Source organism: Leopardus geoffroyi, chromosome C1, assembly GCF_018350155.1.
Source record: "Leopardus geoffroyi isolate Oge1 chromosome C1, O.geoffroyi_Oge1_pat1.0, whole genome shotgun sequence".
In the NCBI taxonomy this organism is placed as follows: domain Eukaryota; kingdom Metazoa; phylum Chordata; class Mammalia; order Carnivora; family Felidae; genus Leopardus; species Leopardus geoffroyi.
The window spans coordinates 66224115-66242552 of NC_059328.1; the positions used below are offsets into that span (position 1 = coordinate 66224115).

An 18438-nucleotide genomic window follows, 5' to 3' on the forward strand; every position below is an offset into this window, starting at 1 on the left:
GGAGTGCATTAAAAATGTTTAAATACCTTATTTTTTTTTAAACAAAAAATTTACATAGATAAGCTGGGGAGAGAGCATGAGCTAATTCTGAAAGATTTAGACCTACAGGTACATTCAACCCAAGGGCTTCAAATTCAGAGTTCAAAATGAAGCATCCCAATCAGTCATTTTTCTTTTCTTAGTCTTTTTCTCAATAATTGATGAAGCCATCTATATGCTGATGTCAGATCTCACCAAAAAGAATGAGAAAATTTCTCTTACAGCACTTTTAGACCTATGCTTTAATTTTTCATATACATCAAATGGAATCTGGTTCATTTAAGAATGTGTCATGATTACAACTGCTATGTCCTTTCAAATAGTTTTATTACCTTTAAATTAACTGGCCTAGTTAATCTGCTTCTGCCATGGACAAAGGGTGGGTTTCTACTAGCCTACCGAGAGGGCACTAAAAGCAAAAACAAAACTCACAAAAAACAATGACTCATTTTCAGTCCCTAGATCACTGCCGAGATGGCTCAGTAGTTTGCAGTTGAAGCTTTAAAATGAGAAGATATCATCTCTTAACTAAAAACAAATTTACTAGCTACACTGGAATCAAGTAGTCGGAGTTTTGTCTTCATTCTGATTTTATTTCTTAATTGGAATCACCCCTTACTTACTTACTATGCTAATTACAGAGTATCAGAAAAAATTAGAATATGTGGTAAGCAAAAAATGTACCCCTCTTCTGAGAAAATGGGCACAGCTAATGTCTGGAACCTGTGAATACAGCAGAAAGGATTGTGCAGATAGAATAAAGTTATGGGCTTTAAGTTATCCTGAATTATCCTGTTGGTTCCAATGTAAGCACGTGAGCCCTTAGAAATGAAAGAGGAAGGCAGAAGGGATTTAGCAGCGAGGTGCTACGGAAGAGAGGAAGAGAGGCGGGAGAGAGGAGGCAGAAGTGGAGGTCAGAGAGAACTGAAGACAAAGGAGGTCGTCAGTCAGGAAATGTGGGAGGCCCCTACAAATTGAGACTGACCTCTGTCCCACAGCCAGCAAGGAAATCAATTGCATGAAACTGAATCTGGCCAACAACCTGAAGAAGCGTGGAAACAAATTCTTCCCCCAGAGCCTCTAGAATGGCTGAGGCCTTAATTTTAGCCCGAGTGGGACTCTCAGCAGAAGAAACAGCTGAGCCATGCTGTACCCAGACTTTTGACCTCCAGAACTGTGAAACAGTAGATTTGTTGTTTTGCCACTAAATTTGTGGTAATTTGTTTTGACAGCAACAGAAATCTATGCAAGGTAAAAGACATGTAAATATAAAATATAAATTACATATATATATATGAAATACCCTAGAAATACTGTGTTTCCTATATTTTAAATAAAAATTTAAAATCCAGTTTAAAAAAATATGAACTTATCAATAACTCGTATTTATTATTGATGTTCTAGATATGTGGTGAATAATCAATTAGACAAAAACTTATTTGTGGGTTCTGTTTCTACGTTTCTTAGAAGATCAATACAAATTATAACTAGTACACAACTTCCTTTTCAGTAAGTCAGAAATACAGTTTATACCTTCAAGTCCCTGTCACATTTTCTTCTGTATAACACACACTTTGATAAGCCCTTCTCATAGGGTTGTCTCATTAGTAAATAAAAGGACAAGATGCCTGTTAAATTTGAATTGCAGTTAGATGACAAAAACTTTTTTAGTATAAGTATCTCCCATACAATATTTGGGGCATGCTTAAAAAATAACTTGTTGTTTATCTGAAATTCCAATTAATTGGGCACCCTGTGTTTTGTACGGCCACCACAACTCCATAGCTTTAAAATTATTTTCACATCTGATCTTTTTTGTAACCTGACGACACTAGCTTCTTAGTAGAAACCCCCAAGGACATCACCCTCTCCACATATGACAGCTTGAAAAGAGATCTCAAAGGAAGAGGGGGTAAATTTTCAGATGCTGCAATTGTTGTGGAACCAGAACATGTGTGTATGTGTGGAGACTGATAAAATATATAGTATACAGTGGACGAAAGCACATACAAAAGGTTTGAGCCCAGTAAAGAACACACCCTGGCCAGGCAGAACTTCCCATTAGAAATCCCTTGATGTGCACGGTGACAGTTATGCTGAGAAGTGATGGATTAGGCCGGCACCTGTTAACAAACTTGTGTTAAGGAAATAATGGCTAGAAATAAATTTTCTAAAGCTTAGATGTAAAATTGCATTAGTACGAATTTAGTGAAAACTTGGGGCGCCTGGGTGGCTCAGTCGGTTATGCGTCTGACTTCGGCCTAGGTCATGATCTTGTGGTTCATGAGTTTGAGCCCCGTGTTAGGCTCTGTGCTGACACAAACCTGGATCCTGTTTCAGATTCTATGTCTTCCTCTCTCTCCCTCTGCCCCTCCCCTGCTTGTTCTCTCTCTCTCTCTCTCTCTCTCTAAAATAAATAAACATTAAAAAAATTCAAATTTGGTGAAAACTCACAGAAATTATGATGGTACAGTATTTGAAACAGTTGAAGCAATCTGAAAACATACTGAACATTTTTAAACAGGTTCTAAGTATTATAAAAGGAGAGTATCCTTCACAGAACGTCTGAGATATTAACAGTATTCATGGTATAAATATCTTGAGGTTTATTCTTTAGAAGATAGCAATGCTCTCCCACCAAGCATGGGCTGCTGGGATTTACAATTGGGTGAACAGTTGTTCTGGGATAAAAAGCATTTTGCAGGTAGTTATAAATTGCTGTAACATTGAAACTTGGGTCCATAACAAAAACAATATTTATGAGCATTTTCTGTGTGCTAGACATTATTGTTAGTGCTATTTTTAATTCATTTCACCCTCACGCCAACTTCTATGGGGGTAATTCTTAATATTCTTAATATTATCACTATCATTACATTTATTTCACAATTAGGGCAACAGAGGCACAGAGAGGATAAATAATGTGCCCAAGGTGACACAAGTAGGAAGTACCAGGGCAAAGATTCGTACCTAGTAGACAGGGTAGGGAAGATAATGCCCTTAAGCTCTTTACAAAACTACCAAACCACAGATGAAGGGCCAGTAAAAAAAAAAATTAAATTGGCATTGAAAATTTCACAAACTTAATGTTTAGACATTTATTATATTAGCTGCTAATAGTTACTTAATTTTAAAAATGGTCAAAAGTAGAAGAGTGAAACAGTAATGAGTAGTGACATGGTCAGCTGTCTGGCATTAGTGTTCATTGAACTTAGTCAAGACATCAGTGGTGAAGGTCTTGTAAACATGAGTAGGATTTAGTGCGTTATGCCAGTGATCCCCTAGTGGAGACGCCTGTCTTCACTGTTCTCTGTGATCAAAGAATCTAGGAATGTGATAGTCTTCAAATGTGGTCCCTGTTGGTGGTCAAGTAGAATGCCTTAAAATAATCTACTGGGACATAGGAGAAACACATTAGAATTGCCGTTGATACTTTTCCAAGGAAAATAAAGGTTTATTATTATTATTATTTTTTAATGTTTATTTATTATTTTTGAAAGACAGAGTAGGGGAGGGGCAGAGAGAGAGACAGAGAATCTGAAGCAGGCTCCAGGCTCTGAGCTGTCAGCACAGAGCCCGACACCACGAACCGTGAGATCATGACTTGAGCCGAAGTCAGATGCTTAACCAACTGAGCCACTTAGGCTCCCCAGGATTTACTATTTAAAATATATGTGACACTCATGCTCTCAAACCATTCAGCAAGATGAGTGTTTGTTCCTAAAGGTAGAGAGGTTTGCCCCTGTTGTTATGTAGTTATGTAGTTTTAACAAAGTAACATGAATATGTTTTTAAACATTATGTAGTTTTAACAAAGTAACACGAACAAAGTAAAAAATTAGGACCTAAAGTGTCTCCAAGTATACTGTGGGTTAAAATTAATCCTGATAAAAAATATACACATGGGACAATGACAGAACTGACTATTTTTCTACTTATATGGTAAGTTGCTATCCAAGCTCTAAGTCATGTAAGTCAACCAAATCAAAATACATAAAGATCTACTCAGATTTGATAAAATGTCATTTAAAAATTCAAATTATTAAGAGGGCTATTTGAAATATGCATTTAGATCCACAATTTTCAATCATATTTAAAGTAATAATCAATTCAACACATAATTTCTCTAAAGTCAATAATACATGTTTAGCAGTTTCTTAATGTTTTCTACTTCGAGTTTTAAAAAGTCATGCACCATTGGAAAACAGCTTTGCTCTCCATGATGAGGTACGTTAATTGAAATAATATCTGGAAAATAATATGGCACAAACTTAAATGCATTCATTTATACATTTAAATACACATTCCTTTTAGTAATATTATTTCAAAGTGCAATTAGAAAGCATTACTGACGATGTGAAGAAATGAATGTTAAAACAGAGCACTCAGTGTGATCTATTGGCTATACATTCACACAAAAGTACAGATTTAATGTCTCTTGGTGAAGCATCAGTTCTGATAACCATTAAAACCAAGTGTTAAACTGAACTTAGATCTACACTTTTGGATTGCTGTATTAAAAGTGTAATCAATATTCCATTTAAAAATCTAATAATATTTTAGTGAGAATTATTAAATTGAAGCATTGTTATCTTCAAAATTTTGAATTTATATTTTCAGAATGTGTAATAATATATATTGTATATATCATATAATGTGACAGATCATATTAGGCAACTACTAAGTATATACAATTTTTCAAGATGTAAACTATTTATTAAGGTACATATATTTTACTGATGGGCTCTTGAGTTGAAAAATTTGGAGATCATTACCTTACATATAATTTGACAGTATGAAAAGAACAACAGATGTGGAGCACCTGGGTGGCTCAATTGGTTAAGCGTTGGACCCTTGATTTTAGCTCACATCATGATCTCAAGGTTTGTGGGATCAAGCCCCACGCTAGGCTCTGCGCTGACAGTGTTGAACCTGCTTGGGATTCTCTCTTTCCCTCTCTCTGCCCCACACTCACTTGCATGCTCTCTGCCTCAAAATAAATAAATAAACACTTAAAAAAAGTAACAGAAGCAACTTCAAAATACATAGGATACATGGACTCAGAGCCACACTTCATGGGTTTGAGTTTTAGTTCTGATACTTACTTACTGGTCAATTTATTTAACTCTTTGTATTTCATTTTGTCCTATGTAAAATATGGATAATATTACTATTTATCATAAAGGGTTATGTATAGAAAGTTAAATAATATAAAGTACTTAGAATAGTGCTCAATATATAAATTCTCAAGGAACATCAATTATCATCACTAATGGCAATTATGTTTATATAGAAATGTGTTCTTCCAAATTATCTCAACATTTGATGTGCCCAATGATAAATATAACATATTTACTCCACACTTGGATAAGAATTGTTTTGTGATATAGTCTCACTGGACCTATAAAAATCACCTTATATCAGACTTATACCTTTCAGTCTTTATTTTGGGCAATATAACCTCAATAGAAAACAGATGATCTTTTTCCACTTTCAGGACTTTCCCCTAAAATAATGTTAGCAAAATAAATACTTCAACAATAGTAGTATAATTCAACAATAAGTCAAACATTTATTGTTCATATAAACAATTTCTTATTTTTTGTTGAAACTCCTCTAGGGTAGAACTGAAGTTTCCAGGTCAAAAATCTAGGTATCTTCAAAGGTTTATAGAAAAGGTAGGAGTAATTCAAAAGGCAATCTATAGATAAAATTGCCAGATAACTTAAATATAAGAAACATATTCTTCATGAACCCAATATTATATTCTGGGATATTTTATGGGAGAGGATAGCTATCTTCTCTTAAATCACTCAAGTGTAGAACAGAGATCAGGAATTTTTTCTGCAAAGGGACAGGTTGTAAATAGCTTAAGTTTTGAGGACCATATGGTTTCTCTTACAAACACTGAACTTTGCCATGCCATTAAAGCAGACTTAGACAACACACAAACAAGTGAATGTGTCTCAGTAAAAAATAAAATAAAATAAATAAATAAATAAATAAATAAATAAATAAATAAATTTATAACAACAGACTGTGGACTGTGGCCATTGCTGACTCCTGGTCTAGAATTCAGGATCCATAAGGGTAAGGACTTTTCTCTATTTTATTCACTGACATCTTCCCTAGGCCTAGAACTATGTCTGGTATATAAAAGATGCTCAATGAACATTTGCTGAATGAATAAAAGGATGAAGGATGGAATACCTAAATCTCACTTACCCTTTATGATCCATGTGAAGAAGCATTCAACCATTAATTTGATTTAAGATTTAAAAAATTTGTTTTGTTTCACATCATGCAGATTTTGATAAAACAATATCTTATTAGAAATCTATTATCCATAAATAGATATAGCAATAGAAACTGAGGGATATATTATACATTATTAAAATGTAATGACCCTCAAGGAATAATTTTGCATAGAGAAATGATGAAGTTGCACCTCCTTTATTTTATGTGTGGATACCTTGGAGTTTATGCAATATTTTGCCTCTAACAGAAAGGGCAGACCCTTGGATTTTATGATGTATATTCATTATTCACAGTCTTGGGCACGTAAGCCACAACAACAGTCTTAATCACAAGTAGGAAGCATATGGCCTCATTCGGAAGATATCTTCCCACATCCCCTCAAGTAATTGCTGAATAATTGCTCCATTTTATTATGGCTAAAAATCTTTTTTTTTTTAGTGTTTATTTTTCATAGAGAAAGCATGATCGGGGGAGGAGCAGAGACAGATCTGAAGCAGTCTCCATGCTCCAAGCTGACAGCGCAGAGCCCGATGTGGGGCTCAAACTCACAAACCACAAGATCATGACCTGAGCCGAAGTTGGACCCTTAACCAATTGAGCCACCCAAGGCACTCCTAAAAATCCCATCTTGATTTACAATCATCTTAGACATTAAAAAATTCACACTCTGTATTTTTAACATGTTTCCATTAGGAATATTTCAATAGCCGAACTTGTTTTCAGTGTTTGAAAGAGTAATTTACTGTCTTCAAAATGGAATCAAAGGTGGAGAGAACTAGAAATGTATAAACATGAAGAATAAAGTGATTCCGTGGGTGTAAGTGAATTCCACGGGCTTATTTTTGTAGCTGGTTTCAACTGTAGATGGTTATGAGCCGTAGCAAGATATTAGAAAAGGAGCAAAAGCAAATGAGAAAAACTATATGAGAAGAACATTTATAACAGTTCCATTTAATGTGACAATGAAAACCCGGTGATGAAATCTCCCTTGTTAAGATATAAGCAAGGAAATAATTTCCTTATGTATACTTACTGTGGAAAAAGAAGATAGAGGTTAGTAAAAAAAAAAAAAAAAGTGTGTGTTTACACACACACACACACACACAAACTTAATATTTATATACACACACCACACACACACATAAACTTATATATAGATCATTTGACTGTAACTTATATTTAAAATATCTTACCCAATTAAATTCAAAGATGTATCTGATGTTATTGCCAATTTCAAAGGTAGAAATAGAAGAGTCATAAGAATGTCTCCTAAATTATTAAAAATTTTCCTTTTTTAACTTTTGAAGGATGCTTTTATTCTTTTAATTTCATTTCTTTTCTTATAGTAACTCTGTATATAGAATTGGCATCAATATCTTCATGTCAATGTTAGAAATCCAGGGCACAGAAAGAACCCACGTTGTATACTTTTTACCAGTTGGCTTCTGAAAATCTGCCACATTATTTGGCCAGGACCTCACTTTATTCAGCTAAACACAAAATGCCAATGTTAGAATTCTGAGTGAAAGCATACCCTAAATAGAGAGATCAATGCAGACAGATACATGTAACAGTCATTTCTAAGGAGAAAAGAAATGAAGGAAAAATGATGTGCTCTAAGGAATGCTTCAGGTATTATCTCTTTGGAGAAGTCCTCTCAGAATAATCCCATTTCTGCGGTGGTGATGATTTCTTTAAATTTCCTTTTGGGGGAAAGGAATGAACATTTTTGACTAAATACTGTGCTTGCTGCATCATTTATTTATTTACCCAGCATTATTGCCTGAGAGATAACGACCTGGTAAACCTCAAGGATAATACAGTGAGAGAAAATCCATAAAGCTGCTTTACTCTCAGAGTTTATAGTCTCCTGGAGGAAACATATGAATCAATTACTAATCAGTTATTCACACTAATACATAGGTAATTATAAATTAAGGAAAACAATTTTTTAAAAAGTGAGTTTCTGTGAAGTCATATAACACAAAAAAGTACACTATGGATCAATGAGTCAGGAAGTACTTTCCTCAGAAAGTGTTTTTTGAGTTGATATCTGAAAGACAAACAGGAACTACCTAGATGAAGGGATGGCGGGAGGGAAGCGACAGGGAGCCATTTTAGTGCAGAGGTGCTGAGATGGGAAGGTACGAAGCACTGCTCAGAAAATGTAAAGCAGGCAGTGTGATTAAAACACAAAATCCCATGGGAGGGTCATGTGGCTGACAGGGGCAGTGCCCCCAAAGTAAAGTATCCACTTTATGCCTGTTAGCTGGGCACGGTATTTTTAACGTCTGTTGCCCAGTGTTCTGTTCAGATTAGCATTTGTCCGAGTTTTTTTGTTTACATCTTATTAAAATAAGCCCAGTATGTTTGGTAATCTCCACTTCTATCCTGTCATGTCTCTTGGGGGCACTGTGTGAGAGTCACATCTGCAGTGACCATTCTGACTTTCACATGTGCTCAAACATGGAAGATAACTAGTAATATCCTACTTCCCTCTCCAGACTCTGTCCAGATATAGCATAAACAGCCCCTTCTGCTCAAATAGGCTCAGGCGTGAGTGGTTAGGGACAGCTTTCTCCTTTGTCATCAGGGTGTAGTGGAAGAAGGTTTCAAAATGGCCATCATTGTCAGTCACACGATGCTCTATTCAAAATCACTGTTGTTGTGTCAAAAAAATTACTTTTGAAAATAGATTTTTGATTGGAGTTGTTTTATGGGTCCATCAATAAAATGAACCCAATCTGAATGATTTTTTGTTACCTACTTTCACTAAAAGTGAGCCTAAAAAGGTACAGATTTTGGTGATAAGTAAGTGAATATGGTCACCCTTACTGTAGGCTTTGTTAAAGATTTTAGATTTGACTCCAAGAGCAATAAAGCCAAGAAAGAGGTAAACAAGGGGTGGAAAGATGTTCAGCTTTGCCTTTCCAAAATATTACCTCAAGTACACTAATGTGTTGTCTTAGAATTGTTTATACATGTCAACCTGATACCCTTTTTTTATTTAGAAATTTTTTTTTAATGTTCATTTATTTTTGAGAGAGAGAGAGAGAGAGAGAGAGAGAGAGAGAGAGAGTGCGAGCAGGGGAGGGGAAGAGAGAGAGGGAGACACAGAATCTGAAGCAAGCTCCAGGCTCTGAGCTGTCAGCACAGAGCCCAACATGGGGCTTGACCCACAAACCGCGAGTTCACCACCTGAGCCGAAGTTGGATGCCTAACTGCTTAACTGATTAAGCCACCCAGGCACTCCAACCTGCCTGATGCACTTTTTGAAAGCAACTGTCTCCATTTACATCCCCTTAGTTTTTCTAGCACAACCTCACCTGGGGATTTAATACTTGATAAAGTTTTGACCTATTCTGAAATATTCAAAGTGTTGTACCTATTTTTTCCCAGGTTTTTTCTTTTCATACTACCTGTACTTTTATTTTGATTTAATACTACCTATATTGGTAGAGTGATATTAGTTAAGTAAAATCATAATAATTTTTCAAAGAACCCCAAAGGTTTTTTTTTATAAAAAAATAAATCTTCTAACTAAAAATATGAAATTAAGGACAATTAAAAATGGGTGAAGCATTAAACTCATCTTTTAGCTTCTTCTCAATGACAGAAAATGGAAAAAGGAATTTGAGCAATTAGATGTCAAACAGGGCATTGGAAATTACTTATTGATGAATATGAATTAATGAAACAGTAAATCTCCATACTATCTGTATTCCACATACTGATCTGTAGTCTGATATAGTCAGGATTTTATGTAGGGTATTTTGGTTAGTTGTTGGCAATTCTTGGCAAGATTTAGATAAAGCAAAACAAAATGAGGGAAGAGATATTTATAAGGGCCAAGATTTCCCTCATTTTCAACAATATGGAAAATAATTTATTTTGACACCTTCACAAGCAAAATAAAAAATTGAAATTTTGTGAATAATTTTCTGAAACTCTGTAGTTGCTAGATCTTTCACAACTCAACCCTAAGACAGTTTGCCAGAATCTGGAAGAGAGAACAAGATCTTCATGGACCTAACAAAAATCTGCAACCTTCAGAAAGGAAGGACACGTGGTAGTGAAAAGGTACAGAACATGAATCTGGAAAACATGAGCTTGTCTCTACCACTCAGTAGCTGAGTAATCCTGAGTAAATTGCCTAAGCTTGCTAAACCTTAGTTCTTACTTATTTAAAGTACAGACAAAATGGTGCCTGTTACCCAAATAAGTGTGAATTAAGCTCTAATGACTAAAGGCTGCACCCTAATAGTGAACAACTTGGGGTCTCTTTTTGATCAGATGTCATTGGGAGGCATGCTTTCTTCATCAGAAGGAATTTTAAATGTTCCTTTCTTGGAAAAATCTGAAACTAGACATGACAACATTTACATATGAGAAACGGAAATCAAGACACAGCCACACAGATAGTCCATGGTCTCAGAATGAGTCATTTGTATTTTGCAGAGAATATTGAAGGAGATGGAGGGTTATAATAAATACTTACAGGAAAGATTAAATATTTTCTCATGTGCGGAATAAGATTTCTGCAAATGCTAATAAAGACTGATTGAAAGAAGGGCTCATTTTTGTTGCAGACCAACCAACAATGTCGGCAAGGACATTGTATTATGCTCAGAGTTAGATCAGAGGTACAAGAATGATCAGAACATGTACTGAACTTTTGGCCAAGTTTAAGGATTTTTAAGTGAGTAGAAGCTTTTATCTGTTGTAGGTTTTATCTGTTGCCCACATAAGAATGTACATAATTTGCTTTAGTATAACCAGTTCTCAAGGAATTGGTATACTTGAAAAAGTTATAAATAGCAGAACCCCCATAGGGATTTATAAATAAGTCAAGGTTATATTTAATAGATCTAGTGAAAATCTAGTAACACATTATCTCTTACTAAATGCTATTACTATTTACATTTTGTTGTACTACCAAAGGTTTTTGTGAGGATTAACTGAGGTGTTAAAAGGGTTTTGTAAAGATTAAAAGACTATACAAATGTGAAGTGAATAATAATTCTAATGATACCTTGCTTTACCAACTCACTTTGACTATATCATGATGTAACATCCCTCACTGTAAAGCTATATTTATAAAACAAAATACCAGTGATGAGCTTCACCTTGGCCAGTGTTTTCTAATTGGGCTTGAGAGACCCAAGGGATATTTTTTCCAGTATTCTTTTTGGATCTCTAATTTCTATAAAGTTATTCAATTTTTATGAAACTTTGTTAGTACAAATCCCAAGGAGATTATCTGAGAAGGTATGAATACAACTTCCACGTATGAGAATGCATTGAAAACTACAAATGTATTATTTATGTTAAGTATTTTTTTAAAACTCCACTTTTTCTTTTTTAAACTCTAGCTACTATTGTTCCAAGAAGGTTGGAATAATACAAAAGAAAGTAACAAAATGTTACAGGCACTGAAATGCTTATTAATATGTAATATGAAGAAAAGGTTAGAATTATAAAATGCCTTGAACCACAGAGGTCACTAAAAGATGCATCTAACAAACACGATGGTATTAAATTAAAAGATGTAATGAAAATGTCTGTGTTGTTATCCATAACATGTAAAATATACAATGGCTAGTGTTTCCAGTATAGCTTCAGCGGGGTTATCTAGAGGACATTGCCCAAGTTACGATTTTAATTCTTTTTTTTTTTTTTTTTAATATTTTTGTTGTTTAAAGAAAGCTGCCAAACGCACTCCTATAGAAGATGCTTAATGTCCAAGTCTAGACTAGTGGTTCCTAATGGAGAGGATCAGGGATATCATTCCCCCTGGGATGTTTGGCTGTACTGGAGCCATTTTTGGTTGTCATGTCCAGGCAGCTATGGTAGCAGTGCTATTGGCATCTGGTGAGTAGAAGCCAGAGATGCTGCTACGCTTCCTATAATGCAGAGGATAGGTCTTCCCACAAGATCTGGTCCAAAGTGTCAGCAGTGCCATTGTTGCAGAACCCCGGTCTATCATAATCCTTCCCTTGGGTTTATATATTCCAGGGTAGCTGTATAGACACTATAGTAAATAGTAATATCTAGTGTTGGCAAAAATGTCAGAAAAGGGACATCCTCAAATATTGTTGGTATAAGTATCTACTGAAGTAAATATTTTGGAGACCATTCGTAAATTTAAAACATTGTGTTTTGTTGCATTTCTACTCCTAAGAAGCATTTCTTAACAATTTTATGTAATGGATGTATGCAACTATATTGGAACAAGAATTCCCTGTGCATGCAGTATTATTTATAATAAGAAAATATTAGGTACAAATTAGATGTTCATCAATAAGTGGTAAAATTAGAGCATAATATACACAATATGTAATGATAAAATGGTAGAATTGCATATCATAACAAAGAAAGATGAATATGACGTATTGTGGGTTATAAACGATTCAGGGTTTTCTTATTTGTAATCAAATTTTTTGCTTAAGTTTGTATAAATGTGTATGTGAAATGCGTGTGCACATATACACGCACATGCCAAAGGTCTGGAAGGAAGCAGAGCAAATATTAAGAAAAAGAGTGGTTATGAAAAATATTGAGTGTGGGATAAAATATCCACTTTTTACTTTATATTGTTTTATAATATTTGCACTTCTTTCAAGATTGGGCAGTCTGTGAAATTAAAAAATGTAGTATGAATAGCTCACACAATAATAAACATACATGGACATTGTCCCTTGTGTAAGGGTTATGTGAGGAATTCACTTTTGAGGAGGTTTTAATAGGCATTTCCCGGTGAAAGGGAATTAAGAGATTGCAGACATAGAAAGAACAATTAGAGGAGGCCACTACATAGAACTGAATGGAAATCTGGGCAAACCTAAAAGGAAGGGGATAGGAGTAGTAATATAGAAACACTCAATTATAAGGGTTGTGATTTAAATTCAAATGGAAGCTCCCATTTTTAAAAGAAAATGCCTTATTTGGACATAGCTTAATTAGTATTTGCCTCAATCAAGCAAATTCTATTCTTCAATACCGAACATGTCTATGGGAAACTTCAATTTCTACTTAAAAGTTAAATTATTTTCACCAAGTCTTTTTTTATATTTGTGTATTTGAATCTAATCGCTTGTGCAGTTTTAGTTGAAAGGATTCAGCATTAAAGATTAAAAATATTGAAGAAAGAAATGAATTATGGAAATTATCTTCAGTTTGCAGCTTGCTTTACAAAGATTTAGAAGCCTCTTTCTTGTACAGCTCCATCTTTCAAAAGCATGGCCAGGGCTTTTTATGTATAGTTACAATCTTAACATTTTAAATGTAGTGATTCCTAGATAGAATCCGAGGGGTCACTGGTTTATACTTCCAATTTCTAAGAGATCCTTAATATTAATGAGTCAACACCTGAGGAAATACTTTCATTTGATCAATGCAGAAAATGTTGCTCCTCAAATACCTAAATCGTTAACACTTATCAGAGGAGATTAAAAGCTTGAGTATTCTTTTGAAGCAACATACCTGGGGGTAGAAAAAGCCACCAATGCTGATTCGAATTCAGTTCTTACTCATTTACATATTGTTTTAAAGGCATTTTACATTATAATCCCAAACCTGACGTACTTCAGGGTTTCATTCATAAAAACAAGCAAACACCATTTGCAGGACCTAGTCCCTCCTCTACAGAAGAAATGCAAGAATTCCATGTATGAATGAAAAGTACTGCCATTGTTCTACAGAGATGTCTACTCCGGAGTGGAAGTCCTCCCAGATTTGTTTAGAGTAAGTCACGAAATTAATCATATAACTCGTTTAAAAGGCGAAGCATAACAGAATCAACACTAATTTATCTATTTACATTTGAAGTTTCGCTTACATTTTGTCTTTATCCTGTCTTTTTATTCTATGAAATTTCTATTGCTTTTAAGATATTTTACACTTTGTTTCAATTTCAGTTAAACTTTGTCTGGCAGAGTGTTCTAGAGACTTTTAACACATTCCAAAAAGTAACAGGCACGTATGTTAAATCTTATCTTGCCATAATTAAATGCTGCCACATCTTCACCAATATTTTAAAAATTAGGATTTATGCTTAAATACACACACACACACACACACATATATGTATTATATATGTATACACACAAATACACAGTATTGGCCAAACATACCTTTCCTTGCATACATTTTTTTTTTTTACTGTGCAAACCATGGCTTTAAAATTAGTCTTTATTTTCTAATACAAAACGTATAAATAAGAGACCCAAAAATTATCCTCCAAATTATTGTGCATTTTCGCATTTTAAGTTTAAAGAATGGATGCCTTCCCTAAAACATTTCGTTTTGCTTTACCATAGCCTTATTGTATAGGGTGGGCACTGATACCTTCATTTTAGGTGTTGGGCATCCGGGACACAGAGCAGTCACGCAGCTTTGGAAGGATCTCATGGTGTTTCTTCCTGCCCCATTTATTACTGTGGTCTTTATTAATGGATTAATTGAAATATACAGATGATTATTAAGGACTTACTAAATACTTCTATATTCTGGGTGGCCAAAAGAGCCTGTTTGATAGTCTAGGGTTTATAGAAAATGCAATGTGAGTGTTGCTCTGTTAAGAGTGATTGTAATTTACTGACCGGAGGCAGCCCCTAAGGTTGTGCAACAAAATGACACTGATTATTGAGCAACATATGGTCAGCAAATCAAGAAACTCATAGCTCTGTTTGGGCATTTGGATGTAGGGGATGGGTAGCATAATGCATAAGGAAAATTACTGTGTGCAACAAAACAGAGCATTAAAAGTACTATAGAGAGTTTGAATAAAAATTCTATGGTATGTATGTTGGAGAGAGAGATTGGTTGCAAATCTGGAAAGGTTTCCATCACGTTCTGTGTTAATTAATGATAAGATTTCAGGCAGAACTGCAAGGTGGTAGGATTATTGGAGTGCAAAGGAACAAGAAAATATCCAAGAATATCTAACAAGGATGAAGTTTTTGAGGGAGTTGTTTTGTGGGAATATGCAGTGTGAAAGCAGGCTGGAAATAGGCGGGATTCAGCTAAATTACTGAGAACTTCACATTCCAGCTTCTAGAATTTGGGCGATAGACAAAGGGAAATATCAGCCCTGGAATCAAGAAAGCAGGCCATGGGTTCAACTTCATGAAAGTGAGTTTCAGCTCAGGTGCTTACTAGCTGTTAAGCAAGTTGTGTAATCACTTTATGTCTCAATTTCTCCAACTTCAAAATAAAATACATACATACAGTCATATTTGAGTTGTTTGAAGGATTAGATTAAATGTACTAAAACATGGAGAATGATTAGGTTAATATCAGGAATAAAATGAGGTTTAACATCAATGTTATTTTTTTAATAGTTGCTATTGTTTGAGCTGAGTTGGGGACAGTTTATTATGGGAAGGTTAAAATGAAATTGATAACGGCAGCAGAAATGTAAGTTGATAAGGCAACTGCAAGAGAGGCAAGATAAAATGGAAAGGTACGCTCTAGTTTCAAGTTTTCGTATCAATATTTATTTGTAGACTTAGAGCCTTGAGCCAATCACTTAACATTTTGAATCAAATCCTATTTTTTGTTAGTTATAACATGGGATAGATGATAACAATGTGAGTGATTTAAGGAGATTGAGTATTAGCTATGAATGATAGTTGTTTAATAAACTGTAAATTTAAAAAAATCCCATTATTAATACTAGAATCTTAGGAAGGGATAGCAATAGTTTGATTCTGAAAGTAGAGGAGAAATGGATAAGCTTATGGAGGAAAATCTGATACATAATTAATGGCATCCAGACTAGGAAGTGATGAAGCCGTGAAATGACAATAATCGGATATTCTTAGTAACAGCCAGATGATAATAATTTTGTTATTTCTGGCATTGTCTTATACACAGTGATGACCATTTGTCTGTGTTCTTTGTTTACCTTCAAAGGAAATCTGGCAGATTTATGGGGCCTCTTGTTAGAAACTTAAATTCACATTAAAAATCTGCTGTATGTAAAGTGGAATTTGCTTCTTTGCCCTTCTACAAACAAGTTCATTCATCTCAATGAAGATTTGTTGAATGATTACCTTGGCCCATATTAATCTCGCCCACATCTTATCCATCATTTCTATTTTATTATGTATTGTTCTTTGTCATTTGTTTTGTCTTGCTTTATCCTCATTGATACTGTAGTGAGCAGGGGATAATTCTTATATTTCCTCTTCTCCCCTCATGCCCATACCACCTAATTAACATGGAGAACTTAACTGTATGGCTTGGCATCCTTACCTACCAGAATATACCCAAACATAGGATAATGACTTTCCATTTAGTACATCAATGTAGATGAGTGTGGGGCAGCATAGTTGCTTCTCTCATGCTGTCCCTTCACTGATAAAGCTCAATTCCTCTGCTTCATGACATCACTTTGGTTTAGTTTAGTTTTTATTATTGATGGTAATCTTGGCTTATGTGATGGCCACCACTTAGAGGTATATGTGATTTTCTTAGTGTTTATAGTATTTCCTTTCCATTTTGGCCCCTTCTATTCTTCAGAGAAGGGCAGTCATGCCACCATTTAATCTCACCTTTCTTCAACCCATTCTCTGAGTTGTGCATAACTTCACTTTGACCTGGCAACCTTCTAGGCAACCCTACAACTTTTGTCCACTTCTCTAAGTTTCCTGTGTTTATAGAAGAGCTGAAGTTGTGTATGTTCTTTCATCATTTTATTCCTAGGCATGCTATATAATGATCCCTTCCATCCCTGATGTCAAAGGATACTCTGGTAAACATGCAGCTTGCAAGAAACTCTGAAAAAAGCAGGTCTAGTCTCTATGTTCAGATTTGGCCCAAAGTCAGGGGACATATGTCAAGCTCTCATAGATACTGGATCATTTTTTTTTTAATATTTACTTATTTTTGGTAGACAAAGAGACAGAATGCAAGCAGGGGCGGGGCAGAGAGAGAGGGAGACACAGAATCTGAAGCAGGCTCCAGGCTCTGAGCTGTCAGCACAGAGCCTAACGGGGGGCTTGAACCCACGAAGCGCGTGGTTTCAACGACCTGGGCCAAAGTTGGACGCTTAACCGACTGAGCCACCCAGGCGTGCCAATACTGGATCATTATACTCTGCTCTTATATATCAAGGAGACATGAAAATCCAGTCATGCTGGCATTCAACCTGGAATCAGAATGATAATTCTATTCTTACTATATTTCTTTTTCTTTTAATTATTTTTTTAACGATTAGTTTTGAGAAGAGAGAGACAGAGCATGAGTGGGGGAGGAGAGAGAAAGAGGGAGACACAGAATCCAAAACAGGCTCCAGGCTCTGAGCTGTCAGCACAGAGGCAGATGCGGGGCTTGAACTCACAGACAGTGAGATCATGACCTGAGCCAAAGTCAGATGCTTAACTGACTGAGCCACCCAGGCGCCCCTATTCTTACTGTATTTCTGATTCTATTCTGCAAACCTTTTGGAGTACTCATCCACAACTTGTCTTCAAAATATAGGGGAGCACTTAACATTTTTTTATTGGCAGCAAAAAGAAAAGCTTTTCAAAAAGAACATTGCACTCCTGCAAAGGCCAAGGACTCCCAGTTCTAAGACACTACCCCTGAGGCCCCCATCTCCAGTCCTCTTACTAGGCTACAGCTGGTCCTACTGTCTCTTTAACAGACCCATGGGAAGTGTCAGGCCCAAACTGTTAGGGGCTCTGTTTTCAGATGTTTGGTTCCCAATATTTCTTTTACTTCATCTCTGAACTAGAGATGTATACTATTCTGGGATGATAGGATGTGTTTCACTTAACAGTGTGTCATAGAGCAGAATAATAACACTTACAACAACATATAGCTGAATATAAAATTATAACAAACAATAACAACAACAGCAACAACAAAGATAATAATAAGCCAGTGTTAGCCAGAAAAAACGGGAATAACAACAATAAATGACTTCACTTCAATCTGATAATTATTTAAGGAATTTCTGCTGCTTTTAAAGATACTGAAGAAGATAAACATTATTCAGTTTTAGAATAAAACTGAGGTGCCTCATCTATTTCTTAAGTAGCCTGATCGTCTGGTTAAATGGAATGATTATCATACTGAAACTATGGAAGATAAATTGGTTCATTAATTCCAGCCTAGGACAGTGTGATGTTATTC

At 35.2% G+C, this 18438-nt stretch overlaps 1 protein-coding gene across 4 annotated transcripts in view; it reads right to left on the reverse strand.

Moving 5' to 3' along the window:
- Nucleotides 1-18438, reverse strand: part of ADGRL4 (adhesion G protein-coupled receptor L4) — a 110388-nt gene that overhangs the window by 9322 nt on the left and 82628 nt on the right. Inside the window, exon 15 of one of the 4 annotated variants that reach the window (XM_045477978.1) lies at nt 3125-3429. The exons of the other annotated variants lie outside the window; for them this stretch is intronic. Within the exon in view, the coding sequence (XP_045333934.1) occupies nt 3406-3429 (24 nt within the window). The 3' untranslated portion in view covers nt 3125-3405. Of the gene's footprint in view, nt 1-3124; nt 3430-18438 lie in introns of those variants that run through there. 4 annotated transcript variants of the gene reach the window in all.